General features: G+C 45.1%; 1 protein-coding gene across 2 annotated transcripts in view; it reads left to right on the top strand.

The window, feature by feature from the left end:
• KDM4B (lysine demethylase 4B) overlaps nt 1–22,506 on the top strand; it is a 239,305-nt gene that overhangs the window by 139,745 nt on the left and 77,054 nt on the right. For both annotated transcript variants that reach the window (XM_087952780.1, XM_087952779.1), the window contains exon 10: nt 17,552–17,748. In XM_087952780.1, coding sequence (XP_087808906.1) covers nt 17,552–17,748 — 197 coding nt within the window. The remainder of the gene's footprint in view (nt 1–17,551; nt 17,749–22,506) is intronic.

Raw genomic sequence — 22,506 nt, 5'->3', positions numbered from 1 at the left:
GAAACAGGATAAATGAATAGTTATAACTCAAGGACTATCTGTATTTGCTCCACTGTCATTGGAGCAAATATGTACTTCAGAAGGAACCAAGGCTGGTGAACCATTACCTTTCCACCTTCCCATAAGTAATTTTTGCTAATAAATAGCTAGTTCTTCTACCAGGCTTATAAAATAACCTTCCACCCACGTCGGTGACTGAAGATTCGGAGGAGAAATCACTCAATATAGATTTATAAAGAGCTCTTGGAAGCAGGCGGTTGTTTTATTTAATGCATCTGCAGAAGCCAAGCTGTCAGATTAAGGAGGGGACAAGATATTTCTATGTCCCCAAACACATGGCTTCGGAGAAGCACCATGGCAGAAAAATGTTGCCTTTGGTCCTCAATTGGCATTGGAAATGAAAGCTGGGATTTTTCTAAAATGGATTTATCGCAGGCTCGGAAATCATTCTTGTGGGGAATGATTGGTTCGTCCGAATTTGTGTTATATTTCCCCCCACCGCACCCCGAGATGCTGGCCTTTGGTATTCCGGTATCGTTTTAATTGTTTACACCATCCAGGATGCAGAGGGGATTTAGGCAGCCCATAAATTTAATAAAGAGAGAAATAAATTCAAGTAACAGCTGGTCCACAGGGGGCAAATGACAAGACAAACCACCTTCCTCACATGGTTGTGAACCTCTCAGAAGCTCACATGTTTTTTCTTTTTCTTTTTTTTACTGTGGAGAAATATTGAGTGTGATCCAACGGGACTATTCAATCGAATGGAAATAGGTGATTTTTGACCAGAGACACCCCCTGAAATGAAAACCTGCTTGCTGCTACTTCTTAGTTTCATTCTGAAAGGAATTCTTCTTCTTGTGCCATATCTGTCATCGGATGTTGGCGATCTTATTTTTATCAATAGCACGAAAAAGTGCTGTTGAGTTTTGTCCAAAGCGGTCCCTTAGATTTTGAAGCCACGATGTTCTTCTTCTGCCTGGACCTTGTTTGCCTTCAGTCTTTCCTTGGAGGATCTGAAAGGAACGAAGCTTCCCAAGGTGGCTTAGAAGCAGCCATTTCCAAATAAAAGTGAATTTCCACTCACTTCTGGGCTCTTAAAACTGGCCAAACCCCTAACGCCAAGTTGCAAAGACCTGTATGAGCTTGACTCTGATTATCTCTGCTTAAGATTCTTGTCTGTCTGAAACCCCAGAGAGTTGCTGCTGGCTGGGTAGTATAAGGGAGGTTGAGTCAGGTCAAATAGCTGGTTGTGTTTCCTGTTGAAATCCTGAAGGACTGTTGCGTAGAAGACAGAGTTGGGTACCCCCTTCAGTGGAACTCCTCGCCTCATCACTGCAGGTTTTTAAGAAGAGATTGGACAGCCATTTATCTGGAATGGTTTAGGGCCTCCTGCTTGAGCAGGGGGCTGGACTAGATGACCTACAACAGGGGTGTCAAAGTCGCGGCCCACGGGTGAGATGTGTCACACGCTGGCCATGCCCGGTTTAGCGAAGGGGGAAAAAGTCATGATACTTCACAAGACGCCGCTGTGATGACACAAGTTTGACACCCTTCACCTACAAGGTCCCTTCCAACTCTGATTCTGCTTCAAATGACAATCATATGATTAATATCATGTATCAAGGTAGTAACTGTGCAGTCCTTGATGCTCTCTGAGCTTGGCTTGCCAGCATTTCATGACCCAACTAGGTCACATTATCAGCTTTGGAAGGGAGACTAGGATTTTTATATATCATTCATTTACACAATGTTGTACTTTTTTCATCATGCAGTCTAATACTGCTGCTAAAGCATTTGGTTTGTCATCCAACAAATGGCATTATTGATATCCAAACACACACAACACTTATTCTCCAGAGCACCTGAAGGCAGGATAAGAAGTGATGGATGGAAACTAGTCAAGGAGAGAAGCAACCTAGAACTAAGGAGGAATTTCCTGACTGAGAGAACAATTAATCTGTGGAACAACTTGTCTCCAGAAGTTGTAAATGCTCCAACACTGGAAGTTTTAAAAATATGTTGGATAACCATTTGTCTGGTGTAGGATTTCCTGCCTAGGCAGGGGGTTGGACTAGAAGACCTCCCAAGGCCCCTTCCAACTCTGTTCTTCTTTTCTCATTCACCAATGCTCCATCCTTTAGTACCAGCGCTTGGCGTGCTATGAGCAAGCGAAGAAATCTTTGGGGGGCCACGTGTCCTGCAGCCACAGACAGAGGGGAGCCCTGCCTAATTGCTTTGTTTGTGAAGCCGTCTGTCGTTTCCGGTGGAGTTCCTAATGAACTGGCAGGTTGTTGAGACACACCACAGTGGTGGGTAATTATAACAGAAGTGCAATGGACAAAGCTCATTTTCCTCCACGCATGGCATCAGCTACCTGCTGGCAAATACTGTACTGCTCTAGCCGTTGTGGGTCTGGGCTGTTAAAAATCATACTTCAACCCCCACGCATCTGTAATCCACCCAGGTTCAGTCCTTACCTAACACAAAGATACGATCTGAAAAGTACACGTTGTACATAAAATGGCCATCTGTCACGGTGCATTTGAGAGGGAGAAATATAGCACATGTTGGAAGGAGCCATATGGACCCAGGCTGAATCGGGTGATGAATTATCTAGATCCCTGTTTTATTTGCGGCTTTCATTTTGTGAGGTCCTTTGTGCTCTCGGAGTCTCGGTCGTTTTCTTGCAGGCGTTTCGTTATCCATCTAGGTAACAACATCAGTGCTAGAATTGATGGGCTATAAAAGGAAGGGTTGGTGGGGTGGGGAGGAAGAGGAGGAGGAGGAGGAGGACTGTGAGGTGCTCGGTGCTCTCTAAGTTGGCTGTTTTCTTGTAGACATTTCATGACCCAGCTAGGTAACCTCATCAGTGCTAGAAGGGAGTGGGGGGGCTTTGTGGAGAAAGGAAGGAGGAAAAGGATTGGCAGTCCTTGGCACTTTCCAAACTTGGTTGTTTTCTTGGAGATGTTTCATTAGCCAACTAGGTCATAATATCAGTGCCAAAAAGGAATATAGCAACGATGGCGAACTTTTTTGTTACCGAGTGCCCAAAGCATGTGTGTGCATACCCAAAATGCAACTCATGCCCTGTGCATGCGGGGGAGCCTCACGCATGCGCAGCAGAGACCCGAAGACCAGCTGGCCGGTGGGAGGCATGCATGGCAGAGCTGAGCTGGGGCGTCGGCACACATGCCCACGGAGAGGGCTCTGCGTGCCACAGGTTCACCCCCACTGGAATATAGGGTTTGCCCTCTGTTTATATATAGTGATGTGCCCTGTCAGTGTTGCTTTGAGTATCCGCGGTGGTTCCATGATGAGGCTGTTGTTTACTGTTAGCCTGTTTGTCTGACTTAAAAGGGTCCTTGAATGGGTTTTTTTTATGAAGCCTTTTTTTATTGTTTTATAATGTAGCATGCAAAAAAAACACAAAGAAAATAACACAAGTAAATAATATGAAAGATAGGGAAGGAAAAAGGGTAGAGAAAAGTGGGAGAGAGAAAAGGGGGAAAAGAAAGGAAAGACATTGACTTCCGACTCCCTTCGGTGCAGAAGAATAAAACATTAACATCAAACCTCAACGTTTTATGTTTACATAATAGTTTAAACTAGCCAATTTCTATAACAACAAATCCATCTCATCACTAAAACCCAAAAACAAAGTTTCATTTTTTCCCCCCTCCTCAGGCACAAAGTCCAGAATCTGTTTCCAAGTAGAAATAAAAATATTTGTATTTTTTTTTCCTTTGATCAAAGCAGTCAATTTAGCCCTCTCTGCTAAATGGGGTATGGTTGACTGCTGGATTATTGTTCTAGTATTAATCTTCCTTATTCGTTCCTTTCTTTCTTCTGCCTCATTTGGTGAATACAGATGTCCACATGTGGCAGTGACAGGCAGAACAGTAGTCCTCGAGTTACGACCACAATTGAGCCCAACATTTATGCTGATAAGCAAGACGCTTGTTAAGCAAGCTTTGCCCCATTTTACGACCTTTCTTGTCACTGTTGCTAAGTGAATCACTGCAGTTAATTTAGAATAGAACAGAATAGAATAGAATTCTTTATTGGCCAAGTGTGATTGGACACACAAGGAATTTGTCTTGGTGCAAATGCTCTCGATGTACATAAAAGAAAGGATACAGTGCCATGGTCGTTAAGTGAATCCGGCTTCCCCATTGACTTGGCTTGCCAGAAGATCGCAAAAGGGGGAAATCACATGACCGTGAGACATTGCAGCCGTCATAAATATGAGCCCGTTGCCAAGCGTCTGAATTTTGATCACATGACCACGGGGATGCCGCGACGGTCGTAAGTGTGGAAAAACGATCCTTTTTTTCAGTGCCGTTGTAACTTTGAACGGTCAGTAAATGAAAGGATGTAAATCAACCACCTCTCCCTGCTCCTCCTCCTATCTTGTCATCATCATCCAATGGCAGGAGAATATCAAGGTTTTCTCTGATCTGCTTATTGGGGAACAAAGGAGAAGCTATTTGAAGAAAAGTCTTAGCTTAAATCTGGGACAGATAGCGAAGATACCGTCGCGTCTTTCCGAAGCCAGTCTGCACTACGTGGTGTTAGAATGCACAAACGGTTAGAATGGAGCATTTAGCTAGGTGGAAAGTCTTTACATCACACTTGAGGCTGCTAATGAACCCAGTTCAAGGCAAATGGTATAATTACTGCTTGGTTTCACATTCATTGGCAAGTGGCAAATTGCATCCTGCTGGGTAATCTTTGTCTGGTGCCACTTTCTGGGCCCAGATCTGAGCCATAAAAAGGAAGGAATAAAAACCCCTTTCATAAATCAGGAACAGAAACAGTAAGCCGTAGAGCAACCTCCTTTTAAACCCATCTTTTCAATTGGAACAGCAGTTTCTGTACGGCAGCAAATGAGGTTTTTAAGTTAAAAAGTCTCCCCTTTGCTGAGCAAATAAAAGTTCAAATATGGGCTTATTGGGGGTGGGGAAGAGTATTCCATCTTCTGTGCAAGGAATATCGAAGTGGATTTGGCTTCACATTTTTAGCTTGTTTTATAACTTTAAAAAAAAGAGCCCTCGTTTATCTCATTACGTAGCAGATTATTAGCAGGCATAAAAGATAATTTATTGCATCCAGGGGACACAATAAAATGCTGGTGGGTAGTGCAGTCCTAGGCTGCACTAATAGAATTAAGATCACGTGAAGTGTTAGTACCACTTGGTAAGGCCATACTTGGAATATTGCATCCAGTTTTGGTTGCCACAATATAAAAAGATGTTGAGATTCTAGAAAGAGTGCAGAGAAGAGCAACCAAGAGAATTAGGGGACTGGAAGCTATAACATAAAGTGTTGCTGGAATTGGCTATGTCTAGTTTAATGCAAAGAAGGACTGGGGGTGACATGATAGCAGTCTTCCAATTTCCAAAGGGCTGCCATAAAGAAGTAGAAGTCAAGCTATTCTCCAAAGCACCTGTGGGTAGGACAAGAAGCAGTGGGTGGAAACTAACCAAGGAGAGAAGCAACCTGGAATTAATTGAAATTTCCTGACAGTGAGAACAATTAAATCAGTGGAGTGGCACGCATCCAGAAGTTGTGGATGCTCCAATGCTGGAAGTTTTGAAGAAGCGATTGGACAGCCATTTGTCTGGAATGATAGAGGGTTTCCTGCTTGAGCAGGGGGTTGGACTAGAAGACCTCCAAGGTCCCTTCCAACTCTTTTATTCTGATTGCCTTTCTTCTCCTGTTTCTGAAAGTAAGGAGCAGGGACTTCTTTGCCGGCTGGTGGAGTGATTAAATTTGTATCTTAGCTGATCTGAGAAATCTTGGGGGATGAAAGGAGGTCGCTTCAGGCACTTTTGAGGAAGGCTTACCTACAGCTTCCAAAGAAGGAACAAAGAGGACCTTTGTTAAAATTTATCTTAATGGTCTAGGGCAGCTGGCACTCTCTTCCACGCCTCATTCTCCTTTCCCCCCCTTTTCTTTCTCGGTCCATGTGCAGCAGGCTGGGATGATAGTAACAGCAAGTAATACTGAGTTCACACAACAGCTTTGTCCTTGGAAACATTTTGCTCAAGGTATTTGCCAAGCTTGAAATGGGAAATCAACCACGGAGCCTAGAAAGCCCTTGCCTGACCTGGGATGTTGACAGACCATACATGTTTGGAAAGGGATATGGGTAGCTTGTGGATAAACTGGAGTCCTGCGTGCTCCCTGAGCTTGATTATTTCCTTGCAGACATTTCATTACCCAATCAGGTAACATCATCAGCGCTAAAAGGGAGTGGAGTTTGTGGAGAGGAAGAGGAGGACTGTGGTGCTCTCTGAGCTTGGTGGTTTTGTTGTAGGCAAAACATTATCCAACATTATCATTATCCAACTAGGTAACGTCATCAGTTCTAGAAGGGAGTGGTATTTTGGTTTCTATATATATATATATGGATGGATGAACACAAAAATGCAGTAAAAAAGCTGGAACACACTTCCTCACTAGTTCAACACATGAAAGCCATAGGTCATAGCATCGACTTCAATGGCACCAAAACCCTAGCCGCTATAGAAAACCCCAGCCACAGAATTATCAGAGAAGCCATAGAGATTGAAAAAAGACCTGAAAGCATGAATAGAAGAGATGATTCCACCAGACTGTCAGTTATTTGGAAGCCTGCACTCACAAACAAAAAAATCTCCACACCATAAGCCAGGCAAACACCTGGGCACAAACAGATCCCCCCTGATACCTCCAGCTCAAACACACCCCAACCAGGCACCCAGATGAAACCTAGCTTCCTAACAAATGATAGCCGTCCGTTTACTCGGAGCCAAGCTGCACTAAAAGCCTCCAATACAGGAACACAATGTTGCCAGCCAATCAAGACACAAAAAGAGCCACAAAACAGACAGAAGATATTAGAAACACCAATCAAGCAGAACACAGCAAACTCCAAGACCAATAAACACAGACCAAGACTCCCAACCAATCAGGATGAAGAAAAAAACATTCTGGCACAGCAGTAGGCTAGCATCAAATTTAAAATTGAAACGGCTGTGAAAGTCTGACTCACAGACGAACACAATACAGAAGCCTGATGATGGCAGATGAGATTCTGCCGAAACGTTGCTACAACTTTAAAAGCACAACTACAATGACGTGAAGATGATAGATAGATAGATAGATAGATAGATAGATAGATAGATAGATAGATAGATAGATAGATAGATAGATAGATAGTCCATATATAGGCGTCAAACACTCCAGACAGAATGCAAATGTTTTGTTCTGTGTACATCCCAGTGGCTTGCCCTATCACTGTTGGTGGAAGTATTCTTGATTAGGCTGTTGTTTGCCGCTTGATTGTTTGTCTGTTAGTATTTCCTTGATTTGGGTGTCATAAATATGAATCACTTGCCAAGCATCCAATCGTGTGACCCTGGGGATGGCCGAAAGTGTGGGAAAAGAGACATAAGTCACTTTTTTCCAGTGCCATCGTGACTTTGAACGGTCACTAAATGAACTCTTGTAAGTCGAGGACTGCCTGTATTCTGCTGTCAAGGCCCCAGAGGCCACGTGAAGCTCCCTGGGGGAGAGCGGGTGTCAGGAGATCTTCTTCCGCTCATGATTGGCACCGTTGGCATTCAAGAAAGCAGCAGAGCTGAAACCCCCAGCTCCGGTTGGAGGAAGGAGCCAAGGAACCACCCAGCATGTGTATTGATGGGGATGATGGATAATCACACCCCAAGGCTGCTGAACGGGAGAGCAGTCGATGGATTGTTTGCTTCTGCCCTCTTCACCCCTAAATTGTTCAGCCCTAAATCTTTCTGCTCCCTCTTCCTTAACCCCCCTGTCTTACTTCGATGTACTTAGGTATCTGCATGTCTCTGCTTCCTTCGTTTGATCTTCTAGCTATTATTGCAGCCTCTGTTCTACATCTGCAGCCTGTCATTCCTTGGCAGTGGTGCGGTGGCCTAGAGGTGGAGCTCTCTCCCCTCACCATCAGGAGGCTGTGAGTTCGATCCTAGGTAGGAGGCAGGTATTTCTTTCTCTGGGCACGCTGAGAATTTATCTGCTGAACAAAACGTAGCATTGGCGACAGGAAGGGCATCCGGCCATTAAAACAGTCTGCTAGCTCCATTCAGTTGCCCAGACTCCACCCCGCAAGGGATTATGGGGTTGTTAAAAGATGAGCCTGTAATTCCTTACCTCAAGAATCGGTCCAGCATCCCAGAAGGGTTCCTTCCTTCCTTCCTTCCTTCCTTCCTTCCTTCCTTCCTTCCTTCCTTCCTTCCTTTCTTTCTTTCTTTCTTTCTTTCTTTCTTTCTTTCTTTCTTTCTTTCTTTCTTTCTTCTTCTTTCCTTTCTTCCTTCCTCCCTCCTATTCCTTCCTTCCTTCCTCCATCTTTCTTTCTTTCTTTCTTTCTTTCTTTCTTTCTTTCTTTCTTTCTTTCTTTCTTTCTTTTTTTCTTTCTTTCTTTCTTTCTTTCTTTCTTTCTTCTTTTCTGTTCTCTTCCTTCTTCCTCCCTTTCCTTCCTTCCTTCTTCCATTTTCCTTTCTTTCTTTCTTTCTTTCTTTCTTTCTTTCTTTCTTTCTTTCTTTCTTTCTTTCTTTCTTTCTTTCTTTCTTTCTTTCTTTCTTCTTCTTCCGTTCTCTTCCTTCTTCCCTCCCTTTTCCTTCCTTCCTTCTTCCATTTTCCTGTCTTTCTTTCTTTCTTTCTTTCTTTCTTTCTTTCTTTCTTTCTTTCTTCTTTCTTTCTTTCTTTCTTTCTTTCTTTCTTCTTTTCTGTTCTCTTCCTTCCTCCCTCTTTTCCTTCCTTCCTTCCTTCCTTCCTTCCTTCCTTCCTTCCTTCCTTCCTTCCTTCCTTCCTTCCTCCCTCCCTCCCTCCCTCCCTTCCTTCCTTCCTTCTTCCTTCCTTCCTTCCTTCCTTCCTTCCTTCCAGATTTGGCTTCAGAAGCCTCATTTTCTTTTACTGGTTCCTGATCATGACGTAGAAGATGGTCGTCTATCTCTCATTTAACTCCTGTACAGATAGTCCTTGACTTACAACCATTCATTAAGTGATTGTTTGACGTTACTTTGGCACTGAAAAAAAGTGACCTATGAGCGTTTTTCACATGTATGACCTTGCAGCATCCCCCGCGGTCAGGTGATCGAAATTAATGCCGGGCAACTGGCATGTACATTTGCAGTGGTTATTTTGCAACCTTCTGTCAAGCAAAGTTAATGGAGAAACCAGATTCTCTTAATAGCCATGTTATTAACTTAACACACTTAAAACGGGGGGGGGGGGGCAAGAAAGGCCCTAAAATGGGGCAAAACTCGCTTGTAACAACAGTCTTCCTTTGCAACAGAAGATTGGGCTTACTTAAGGTCATAAATTGAGGACTGTCTGTATCTAGAACAGGGGTCTCCAACCTTGGCAACTTTAAGCCTGGAGGACTTCAACTCCCAGAATACCCCAGCCAGCTTTGCTGGCTGGGGCATTCTGGGAGTTGAAGTCCTCCAGGCTTAAAGTTGCCAAGGTTGGAGACCCCTGATCTAGAAGTTCTACCTTATCCTGAGATTGATTGCGATGAAAAAGAGCTAAGCGGTTGTGTCGCACAGCTAGCATCCCATACCTTGGGGGGGGGGGGGCAATTACTTTTGTTTTGCTCCGTTCACATTTTAAATTTAAACAATGGATTATAATGGAGCTTTAGCAGGTCTCCTTGTATCCGTAGGAACCTGCCAAATACGTTTGTGTTTATTTGGTTCTCATTTCCTCTCTTTGAAAATGAATCTCCTCGTTTGAAAACCTTTCTCAAAACAAGTATCTTCTTTCCAGAAGGGAAAGTTAGTTGTGCTTTAAATGTTAATACGATAGTTCGTATAGTCAGAGGCTTTATGAGATACTCGTTGAAAAATATTGGCAAAATTGTGACAATTTTTATTGTGCTTGGTATTTGAGAGAGAGTTTTTAGGGAAGTACACGCAGTAGCTTCACATAGATGCATGCTTTGAAAATATGAAATTATCTGTAAAACCCAGCTTGCAATTGCTTAATATCCAGAATTAAGGCTGTTGGAATTAGTGAAATTGAATCTAAGTGATAGCTAAACATGTTCTACTGTTTCAATGATAGTTTTATTCCATCTAATTTTGTCTGGATGCACTCTGTGATTTATAAGAAAATATAAATATAAAAGCATAAAAATATAAATGTTTTTATAGATTAAAAACAATAACTTTAACATATTTATAATTCAAGGTGGACTGCTCCCAAGATATCAAATATATCTTTTTATAAAAAATTATGTCTCAAAATTTGAGCTTTAGGAAAAAAATTCAACATTACAGCAAACTAAAATAATATATTTATCTCACTATTATTAATCAGAAATTTAAAAAAGCCATGCTTTCACAAATGCAGCTCTGGAAGTAAACATTGATATAGGATAAATAAACCATCACTATTTAGAAACTACCTGTATATACTGGGGGTAGGCTTTAGTTCATTTTATCCTCAGGGCACAACAGAATAACCAGACTTCAAAAAGAATAGCAAGCATTATTTATTAGAACACGTTTTGCTTTGTGTGTTTTAAAATACAAAAAAAAATTAATAATAATAACCAGAAAGCAACGTGTCTCGAATTCATTTATGCTACCGCAACTGATGCGGGAGTAATCCCTAGCCACTCATTTTGAACCATTTACAGCTTCATGGATTCCCCCCTCCGAAAAAAAAATCCTTCTGTTCACATTGACGTGCGCGTAAGGTGTGCGTTGCGATAAGCTCTGAAATTAAATTAGCTCAACAATATCCATGCTTCGGTCTAGATCTTAGGAAATGCTCCTCAGAGCCAGTCCTTCTGAAGCTTCTCCAGAGACGTGGCCGTTCATATCCGTGAACGATTTGTGTTGCCATTGCAACTCATTTTGGGAAAAAGAAAGGAGGGAGCCTCTTGCTTTTTGGTCCCGTTGGCAACGTGGGAAAGCATTTATTCGTACCCCTGTATTCCTGAAATGTTCAGGGCTGAACATTTTGTCCATTCGATAGTAGCCAAATCTCTTCGCTCAACGATCTTTGTGTTTTACGAGCGCAATAAACCCAGATATTTATTGGATTCTTCTACACATCCCGTATGGCTGCAGAGAATGGGTTACCTGTTCTCTTCTCCTAATTGGGCTGACCAGCTGGATCCTTCTCTGTATGGACCCAAGCTATTTTTTTGCCAAGTCCAATAGCTGCCATTCTGGCTCTTCTGGCTCCTTTTAAAATGTGCTCAAATGTTCACAGGGTATTTGTGGCTTGCCAGTGGATCAGTGCTTCTCAACCTGGGTCATTGTAAGAGGGGTAGATTTCAAACTCCCAGAATTCTGGGAGTTGAAGGCCATCCCTCTTAAAAGTATCTTTCAACCAGGGGTGGGCTGCTGTGGGTTCACATGGGTTCAGGCAATCCTCTAGCTAAGATTTGGCAAACCCGCAAATCCCACCCCCTGTCTGGGCCACCCACCTCTCCCCTCCCAGGAGTCCCCATGCGGCCAGGTAAGTACAGTACCAGCATGGAGGCTCGGGAAGGGCGGAAAATGGGCTTCCCAGAAGTTCCATTTCTGGCCTCCCGAGGGCCTTCGGAGCCTGGGGGAGACGGTTTTCGCCCTCCCAGAGACTCGAGGAAAGCCTCCGGAGCCCAAGGAGGCTGAAAATGCCTCCCCCCCACACCGCCACGGTGCAGGAGGCCGACTAGGCCACGCCCACCCAGCCATCGGGCAAAGAATCGGGTTGCTGAAATTTTTGAAGCCCACCCGTGCTTTTAACCATTTTATTAGAGTATAGAATAAAATACCAAAGCCAATAGGAGGACCCAGTGGGGAGGAGAAGTGGAAAGAAAAGTGAGGAAAGCGGGGAGGGGGAGAAAAAGGGAACAAATGGCTTTGACTTCCAACTCCCACTGTTGCATTAGAACAAAGCCGGGGTGTCAAACTCAATTTCATTGAGGGCCGCATTGAGGGTTGTGGTTGACCTCGGGGGTTGTGTGGCTGACTGGGGGGAGGCGTGGCCAGCTTAACGCCACTCCCCAAACTGCCGGCGTGTTTCCTCTTCGCATTGGGTAGACGGGGCCAAAGCAATGCAGACTGGCCCCTTACATTTTCCAGGAGGGGGCCCTGTGGGCCAGATCCAACCACGTCACGGCCCAGATGCAGCCCGTGCATCGTGCCTTGTGTTTGACAGCCCTGGAATAAAGCCGTAACGTGGAAACTCAACTTGTTTTATTTTTCCATAATAATTTAGACTAGCCCTTCCTATAACAACCAATCAATCTAATCAGTAAAACCCAAAATCAAAGTTTCGGGGTTTTGTTTTTTCCCCCCCCCCACCTCAAACACAAAGCCCAGAAGCGCTTTCCAAGTAGAAACAAAAGTACTTGTCTTCTTTTCTCCGATCAAAGCGGTCAGTTTCTCCATCTCCGCCAACACCCTTCAACTTCTGCAGCCATTTGTGTTACTAACCTAACAGCTGTCGTGATATGCTTAACAACGGCGGCAAGAAAGGTCGTAAAGTGGGGGAAAGACTCACTTAACAGATGTGTTGCTTAGCAACAGAAATGTGCGACTCGATTGTGGCCATACGTCCAGGTCTGTCTAGAATGCCTCGTGAGATTATAAACTTGTTAATACGATGGTGTGATTTTTAAGCCACCTTTTTACACGTGGCCCAGGGCGGTTCCTCTTCACTCAGGGCAGCCCAGGCAAGCCAAGGGATTGGGCATTCTCAGGTTATTCCTGCCTGAGATGGTTCCTGCCCATTCAACTCAGCCGAACCATGTTCTGGAACGAAGAAGATCTGCCCAGCCACACGTACACATACGGTGGCGTGAACGCACAAACCAGCTCGGCAATAACTCCCCAGCGACACGAGAAGCAACCTGCTGCTGCTGCTGCTGCTCTGCGCTGCTTTAAGGTGGTCAGGTGGGGGCTCTCCTCCACCTGTAGGTTCTGTGGGGGCAGAGGAGGCAGGAGGTGCTCAGCAGCCCAGCCCAGAAGAAGAGCCTGCGAGGGGCCTTGATCTCCCAGTTGCTCTCCCTTCCCATCCAAGGGGAGGTTCGGTTGGCATAAAACACCCGGCCCGTTTTTCCTTACATCGCTCGAGGCATTTGAATTGATTGTCTGACTCTAAGCCAGCTTTTGAATGGTTGTCATTTAATCATCTCGCAATTTATTTGCTTGGAATGCTTCATTTCGGCTACCTTTTATCCATCGGCTACGAAGTGAAACTTATCACTTAAGCTTTTTTTTAAACCGCAGTAAATATGTGGGGTGCCAAGAGAAGGTCTTTTTTTTATTATTTCTAATTTTTTTGATCTTAGGGGGGAAAAAACCTCCGGCTCAGCTATTTTCTTGATGGAGTGGTTGAGGTTTCCTAGAAAAGGGATGTTTTGGAATGTGTGAACGCCAGGAACGAAAGCCACCTCTGCCCATTTCCTCCTCCCCAAACACACACACACACTTTAGGACAGGGTGTAAACTTTAAAAGTGTGTGTGGGGGGGGTTATTTCCCACCAATTGTATTAATTACGAATTATAATTTATGTAGAACTATGGCATTGCATGAATGAAATGAAAGTTCTTTGATTTGCTCTGTTTGACAAAACAAAGGAATCCGCATCAAGATTAATACTGGACCAACAATCAAGCAGTAAACAATACAGGTAGTCCTTGATTTACAACAGTTCACAGTTTACTCCACATATCCCACTCACTGATGATGTTCCCTAGTTGGGTGATGAAACCTCTACAAGAACATTCTCACCGACACTCACAGGACAAGCTACTTGTATATAAAAAGAGAGCAAATGCCACCATCCATTCCAGCACTGATGATGTTACCTAGTTGGATAATGAAAGGTCTTCAAGAAAACGACCAAGCTCAGAGAACCCCCTAGTCCTTCCTCCTCCTCCTCCTCCCTCCTCCTCCTCCTCCTCCTCTCCTCCTCCTCCTCCTCCCCTCCTCCTCCTCCTCCTCCTCCTCCTCCTCCTCCTCCTCCTCCTCCTCAAAACCTATTCCCATGATGATTTTCCCTAGATGAGTAATGAAACATCTGCAAAAAAACCCAACCAAGCTTAGAAAGCACCAAGGACCCACAGTCCTCCCCCTCATCATCGTGATCTACTCCACTAACCACTCTCCCTTCTAGCCCTGATGATGTTACCTAGTTGGGCAATGAAACATCTGCAAGAAAACCACCAAGTTCAGTCAGCACCAAGGACCCCACAGTTTCTACACAGTAGGACTGGCTTCTGGAAGGTTTATGACTCTGAACTCCTAAAATCCAGGCTGAGTCATAAAACAGGGCATCTCGAAAATGCTATCTGTTTTATGGACTGTTTGCAAGGTCATTCTAGTGGGCTCCATCCTCTCTACGACCTACAAGGGACATCACTGCCCACTCTAGTTTTTTGCTAGTGGTTTCTATTAAGAGCCCCATTAATTAGCACCTGGTGACTTAAAGATGGAGTATATCTCCTGTGTTACGCACTTGATCTCAGTTTCGCTCCCATGCAGAGAAGGGGAAGAAGCATCCGATGTGGAAATATCTTGATTTTTTTTCCAAGTTCAATCCCAACTTTTTCTCCCTTCCTCCCTCTCCTCCCTTGTTCCACCCCCAACAAACCTTCCAGAAACAAACCAAGGTACCTTTTTTAATTACTTAAAAAGGGGGGGGGAGGTCAGAAAGCCGCTCAATCCAGTTTCCTTAAGCTACCTTATCGATGGAGGTGCTGAGGAGATTTTATTTCAGCCCAGCCAAGAATCTGGAACATGGCTAACCATCTGTGATTCAGTGTGTCTCTGGCCAAATTACATTCTCAGAACTTTCTTTTCCTCTGCAGTTTTTCATTAAGCAAATTGGGTTTTGCTGGAAGTTGCCGGCCCATAAATATTTCCCTCCCTCCTTGGCTCAAAACTACTTATTACCGCTCTCCAGTTCGATGTTTTTTCACCACATGGCAGCGGAGTATTTTCTTCTGTAAAAACAGGGAGGGGAGCCCGTCCTTAAACAAAAGAATCTGGCCCAGAATCTGGATGGATGACACGTGGTCCTCCCGCACAATTCAGCCCCAAATTTCTGCTGCGCAGTGAGACCGTTGCTAAGCGGGTTTTGCCCCATTTTACGACCTTTCTTGCCGTGGTGGTGGAGGGACTCAACTGCAGTTGGTTAAATTGGTCACACAGTTGTTAAGGGAATCTTGCTTTTTTCCCCCATGGACTTTGCTTATCGGAAAGTGCAAAAGGGGATCTTGGAATATGAGTCAGTTGCCAAGCGTCTGAATATTGATCATCGCGACCGCTGCACCAGCCGTAACTGTGAAAAGCGGTCAGAAGTCACTTTTTCAGTAATGTTTGGAACTTCGAACGGTCGCTAAGCGAACCTCGACTGTTGTAAGTTGTATTTGCTATTGTCAGCCCTGTGGGGTCTTTAGTGCTCTCTGAACTTGGTGGTTTTCCTGCAGTTGTTTCATATTACCCAACTAGGTAACGTCATCAGCGCTAAAAGGGAGGCGGGTTTGTTCTTTTTAAAAATATATTAATGGCCTGCATTGTGTTGATAAACCAAGAGTGATGCGGTAGCCTAGAGGTGGAGCTCTCACCTCACAATCAGGAGGCTGTGAGTTCGATCCTAGGTAGAAGCAGATATTTTCTCTCTCTGGGCACACTGAGACGTGATCAAAATTCAGCTGCTTGGCAGCTGACTCATATTTATGACGGTTGCAGCGCCCCTTTTGCGACAAGCCAAGTCAGCGGGGAAGCCAGATTCACATAACGGCCGTGTGACTAACTTTCACAGCCGCAATGATTCACTTAACAACTATGGCATGAAAATGGGACAAAACCCACTTAGCAAATGTCTCACTTAGCAACAGAAATGTTGGGCTCCATTGTGGTTGTAAGTCGAGGATGAACCTGTAACATTCTGTGTTTTATGCCAAAAAAAAAAAAAGAGGAACCCAGATAACAATTTGTTTAGCTTGATTAATCAGTCTTAATCTCTTGTGTGAAACCACTCGTGTCTGTGTGTTATCTCTGTTCCTCAGCCATCAACTTTACCGCCTGGGTTCCCAGCATCTTGAACAGTCTACATTTCCTCTTTGAAGCTTCCTTCTTTCCAATCTTTCCCATCTTTTGTCATTTTTTTCCCAATCTTCTGGGCACCCTAACCCAAAGCTTATTTCGGCTTGACGTAGCCTCCTGCCTACTAAAATCCTCCTCCTTCGGCTTTCTGCTAGCCCCCTGCTCTTCTGTCCTTCCGGCTCTGCTCCGTAACCGTTTCTCTCTTGTTTTACAGTCTGCACACAATATTTTTTTTTCTGGAGCGACAGCCTGGCAAGATTTCCTTATCTCAATCAGTGTTTCACTTCCAGCTGAGGAAATCCTTAATAATATTCTATAGCTAACGTTTGGGAGCTATTATTTGAAATGTGAAATGTACCCCTCCACACACACACCCCTCCACGCTTTCTCTCTCTCAACCCCCTGCTCTGTCAGCCAGGCTTCCTACCTTGAGGAGAGGATATTTGTAACTCACACTTAAGCTGTGTGGTTATTGATGCTTTCTGAGCTTGGGTGTTTTCTTACATTTCATGACCCAACTAGGTAACATCATCAGTGTTAGAAGGGATTTGCTCTCTGTTAATATAAACAGAGCCTTCCCTTTCAGTGTTTGTGGGAGTGTTCTTAGTGGTTCCTTGGTTAGGCTGTTGTTTAATGTTGGGTTGTTTGTCTGAATCAATAGTTCCTTGATTGGAGCGTCTTTCTACTACTTGGCGATTGTCTAGTGTTAATCTTAATGTTAATCTCTGCTAATCTGGGTGTTGATTGTTGGCCAAGAAATGTTTTTGGTCTTTCTGTTTCCTTTTTGGCTTTTTGAATATTGCATTTGAATGGCCTGTAAAGGAATGCTGTGGAAATATGTTTAAAAATCCTAGTCTCCCTTCTAGCACTGATAATGTGACCTAGTTGAGTCGTGAAATATCTGCAGGCTCAGAGAGCATCAAGGACTCCACATTTAGTACCTTGATACATCACATGATCATCATTTGAAGAAAAACAAGAGAGCTGGAAGGGACCTTGGAGGTCTTCTAGTCCAGCCCCCTGCTCAAGCAGGAAACCCTATACTATTTCAGACAAATGGCTGTCCAGCCTCTTCTTAAAAAGCCTCCAGTGATTGAACACCCATAATTTTTGAAGGGAAGTTGTTCCTCTGGCTAATTGTTCTCACTGTTAGGAAGTGTCTCCTTAATTCCAGGTTCCTTCCTCTCTCCTTGATTAGTTTCCATCCGTTGTTTCTTGTCCTGCCTTCAGGGGCTTTGGAGAATAGATTGCCCCCCCTCCTTTTTGTGGCAATCCCTGAGATATTAGAAGATTGGTATCTTGTCACCCAACAGTCCTTCTTTTCATGAAACCAAACCTACCGAATTCCTGCAACCATTCTTCGTATGTTTCAGCCTCCAGTCCCCTAAGCATCTTTGTGGCTCTTCTCTTGCACTCTTTCTCAATATCTTTTTTTTATATGACTGTCATGAATTTGTTTTGTTTTGTCTTTCAGTGCACCTGTCGGAAAGACACCGTGAAGATCTCTATGGATGTTTTTGTGCGGGTGCTACAGCCTGAGCGGTATGACTTATGGAAACAAGGAAAAGACAACACGGTTTTGGATCACATGAAGCCTACCCCTTTGACGTCGCCTGAGCTGGACGCCTGGAATGAGACAAAAAATGCCTTGAAGGCAAAGATGCTACGCAGGTAAAACAAGAAGCAAAATAACACCTTACTTGTGCCCCCTTTCCGACTCTTGACGGGTGCACCTGCAAAGCGCTACCAAAATTGCCTCAACTGAGGCGGGTCAGCTCTGCAGGTGCGATGATGGCTGAGCGGTTGGAGAAAAGGATGATTGCTTCTTGCTCGGTAGGAAGAATTAAAAGTAGAGAGGATATTCGTCTATAAATTCCACTCCTTTTCCTTTTTGTGGGAGAGAAAGGAGCAAAAAAATGAACATTTGTCTGGTGAAGACGTACAAATACTGTAGCTGGGCAAAATGTGGCATTCTGAGTGATTTTTTTCAGGAATAACGGTCACTATTTTTGACCATGCTAAAAGCCTCCATGTGATTCATATTTTATCTGTCTCCCTCTCTGTTTACCTACCCACCCACCCATCCTTCCATCTTTTTATCTACTGTGTGTCTGTCTGTCTATCCATCCATTCATCCATCTATCTGTTCATCTATCCATCTTCTAGTGTCCATCTCTCTATCCAACCATTTCTATCCATCCCTTTGTCTGTCTCTCTATATCTATCTTATCTATCCATCTAGCCACTCATTTCTATCCATCTCTTTGTCTGTCTGTCTGTGTTTGTATGTCTGTTTATATCTACCTACCTATCTATCTAGCCATCCATCTCTTTGTCTCTATCTGTCTATTATCTATCTATCTATCTATCTATCTATCTATCTATCTATCTATCTATCTATCTATCTATCTATCTATCTATCTAAATATGAGAGATAAGTAAGAAGGAATTCTGAGAGTTGTAGTCCACCCACGTTTAAGAGAACCAAGAGGGGAGGGAGTTTCTGGGTGTGCCATAGAGCAGGGGTGTCAAACTCAAGGCCCACATCCGGCCCACAATGTGGTCGGATCCAGCCCGCAGGGCCGCCCTGGTTTACCCAGTGCGAAGAGGAAAGATCAGGCCAGCGTGGCTTTGGCCCGGTCTACCCAATATGAAAAGGAGACATGCCAGCAGTTTGGGGAGTGGCGTCAAGCTGGCCATGCCCACCCAGTCAGCCATGCCCTCCAAGGTCAACCACAGCCCTGATGTGGCCCTCAATGAAATTGAGTTTGACACCCCTGCCATATAGGCTCGAGGCTGGTACGCCCACATTTCACAGAGGCATTGAAATGCAGTGTCTTAAAACTCTTTCATTACAAATGATCCTCAACTTGGAACCACGAGTGAGTCCAAAATTTCCATTGCTAGCCAAGACAGTTGTTAAGTGAGTTTGGGCCCAATTGAAGACATTTCTTGCCACAGTTGTTAAGTGAACCACTGCAGTTGTTCCTTTAGACACTGTCGTTAAGTGAACCCAGCTTCCCCATTGGCTTTGCTTGTCATAAGGTCACAAAGGGGGGTTCAAATGACCACGGCACTGCAACCGTCATAAGTATGAACCAGTTGCCAAGCACCTGAATTTTGATCACGTGACCATGGGGATGTTGCAACGATCATAGGTTTGAAAACGAGCCATAAGTCACTTTTTCCCCCCAATGCCGTTGTAACTTTGAACAGTCGCTAAATGAATCGTAAAATCAAGAACTACCTGTAAATAAATAAATGAACAATCCTCCTAGACGCAGGGATCGCCAACCTTTTGAGGCTCAGGGACCACCAAACTCATAATTTTAAATCCCGTAGACCACTAATATGAATTTTGACTGACGGGAGAGAGAGAGAGAGAGGAGAGAGAGAGAGAGAGAGAGAGAGAGAGAGAGAGAGAGAGAGACTTCTGGCTTCATGCAAGGAAAGCAGCAGAAGTCTTTCTTTCTCTCCCCCAAACTCCGCCAGAAATGAGTCTTTGTGAGACTTGTCGCAGTGGCGCAGCCTCTTGGAGCAGGAGGCCTTGCAGAGTCCCAAAGACTCATTTCTGGCAGAGTTTGGGGGTGAGAAAGAAAGACTTTTGCTGCTTTCCTTGCGTGCAGCCAAAAGCAGAAGCTGAAAGAAGCAGCTCCATGGCCAGGCCAGGCGTGTGGGGTGAGTGGGGCAAGTTCTCCCCCTCTGCCCTTCCCCCCCTCCCCTCACTACCTTGTGTTGTTCACAATGTAAGCGACTTGCAAGCCTTGTGTTTCTGTGGGCCATGTGGGCGGCGTAGCCTTGTGTTCCCGCACAGCCTGGATTAATTGCTTTGAGGGAGACATTTCTCTGTAGACCACCAACATTTTCTCACGGACCACCAGTGGGGACCACTGTCCTAGAGTAACTTTCCAGCCTCAAGAACTGCTCATACATTGGGCCGACAGCCTTCTAACATCCAACGTTCTCATTTATCTCTGCAATTTAATCCTCATGGTAACCCACAAGCCCATTTTTTTTTCCTCCTCCCCATTGCAGTCCATACCCACAAATTTCTCCTGCAATATTAAATGAAAAACATATTTTTCTCTGCTCCGCCCCGGCCTCTGTTGAGAGCTGTTGATGCTTCTGCTTGGAAACCTCGCTCCCTATAAATCGTCTCTTTTGGATGGAGAGGACCGCTGGCTGGAGACCCCGTTTGTCAAGTCGATTTTTAATATTTCCTTCTGCTTCCTAGCAGGATGTGGTTGTCGACAGTTGCTGTCCATCGAGTCTGACGTGTTGGGCTGGGAAATTTTTCAGGCTTCGGTTTGTTTTGCGCTATCCATTTCTGAGGAAATGTTCCTCCCTCTGCAGACACGATGCCCGATATACAAACAAACATCCCAAATGTGTATTCTGGCATGTAAAAAATGTTGACATGTTTTTTGGTTTCCCCAGCCAGGAGTTATTTATCGCTCGGCCGCTGAATCCTATCTGCCAATGAGAGCCATTGCTTCATTTTTGTCTCCCAATCTTGCCTGGCTTAGTGGAGTTGTCGGGTTGACACAGTTGCTGTTTACATAACGGTTAATTGATTGTGGCAAAGGCTTAATTGGTCAACAGAGTGGACTGTCGATAGTGAGCAGCGATCCCATTCCACCAGGCTTCCTGGGGTGAGGCGTGTTGATCCGTGGGCAGCTGTGTTGTGGGGGGAGATAGCCGAGCGTGTCGCCGATGCTCCTCCTGCCCCGCAATCAGGACTTTCCTTAAAAGGAGAAAAATAATTCCCACGCAAGGCAGATCAACCTAGTAAAGATGGTCCTCGAGGTACGACCACAATGGAGCCCAACATTTCCATGGCTACGCAAGACAGTTGGGTCAGTGAGTTTTGCCCCATTTTTACAAACTTTTCCTGTCTCGGTTCTTACGCGAATCCCTACGGCTGATAAGCTGGTAACCCGGTGATTGAGTGAATCTGGCTTTGCCCATTGACTTTGCTTGCCTGAAGATCCCCAGAGGGGAATCACGTGACCCCCCCCTCCCGGAGACACTGCAGCCGCCTTGAATGTGAGTCAGTTGCCAAGCGCCTGAATTTTGATCACATGACCGCAATGGTCGCAACTTTGAAAAACGGTCAGAAGTCACATTTTTCAGCGCCACTGTCACTTTGAACAATGAGGGGGTGCGGTGGCCTAGCGGCGGAGCTCTCGCCTCACAATCAGGAGGCTGTGAGTTCGATCCTAAGGAAGAGGCAGATACTTCTCTCTCTGGGCCTGATGAGAATATATCTGCTGGATATAACTCCGCCCTGGCGACAGGAAGGGCATCCGGCCGGTAAACACTCAGCTCCATTCAGTTGCCCAGGCTGCCATCCCACAAGGGATTATGAGGTTGTGAAAAGATGATGATGATGATTGTAACTTTGAACGATCACTAAACGAACTGTTGTAAGTCATGGATTACCTGTACAGAATAGTCCTTGATTTACAACTGGTGGCTTGGCGGCCCTTTTTGGACCACCAAAATCTACCTACGACCTGGTCCCAAACTTATGGCTGCCTCAGCAACCCTCAGTCATTCTCTGTTACCCCTAACCAGGGCCACTGCAGTGCCCTGCCCACTATCTCCCCTCCATCCCCCTCTCCGTTGGGTCTCCGTGGGCCGTGGCCCTGCTCCCCACCCCCTCCCCCTCACTCACCTTTCCCAGAACTCTGGAGCTCAAGTTAGGGGAGGAGGACAGGCCACAGGATGCAATCCTGGAAGTGGATGCCATTTTCCGAGTGGACGCATTGAATGGTAGTCACTCCAAACATGGCTGCCCCTTCTGGGATCGTGCCATGCTCCCTCACCCGAGCTGTTGTTCCCCTGGTTCATTGTCCTCACAGTTAGGCAGCTTCTCCTTAATTCCAGGTTGCCATTGACTCTCCTGCCATTGCACTGAGGCTCTGTAAATGAGGGGTCTCCGACCTTGGCCACTTTGAAGACTTGTGGCCTTCAACTCCCGAGTTCCTCAGCCAGCTTCGCTTCACTGGCTGAGGAATTCTGGGAGTTGAATTCAGCACACAAGTCTTAAAGTTGCCCAGGTTGGAGACCCCTGCTGTAAACCAGGCTGCAGCTGGGCCCTGACAGGCCAGGACAAAGAGCTGTGGCTTCTGCTCATATCAGTTTCAGCTGCAGAGATTCAGGTCCATGTCAGAAACACACGTCCCCGCCAGTGGCAGGCCGCTAAGCAGAGCAGCATGGCCTGGCGATGGATAGCAACGGAGAGCTAGCGTAGAAAAGGGCCAAGAGCAGAACATTCAAAACTCTGCCGCCTTCCAGCTGTCCAGGTCAGACCATGCGATCCCTATAGAAGAGCATATTTGTAAATCAGGTTTGAGCTGTGAGGTCTTTGGTGCTCTCTGGAGTTCGGCTGTATTCTTGCAGACATTTTATCACCTTACTAGGTAA

This window comes from Notechis scutatus, chromosome 1 (genome assembly GCF_049901735.1).
Source record: "Notechis scutatus isolate UNSWTSFEM ecotype Mainland chromosome 1, rNotScu1.2, whole genome shotgun sequence".
Lineage (NCBI taxonomy): Eukaryota > Metazoa > Chordata > Lepidosauria > Squamata > Elapidae > Notechis > Notechis scutatus.
The sequence above is the reverse complement of the archived record's forward strand: the minus strand, read 5'-3'. Positions and strand labels throughout refer to the sequence as shown.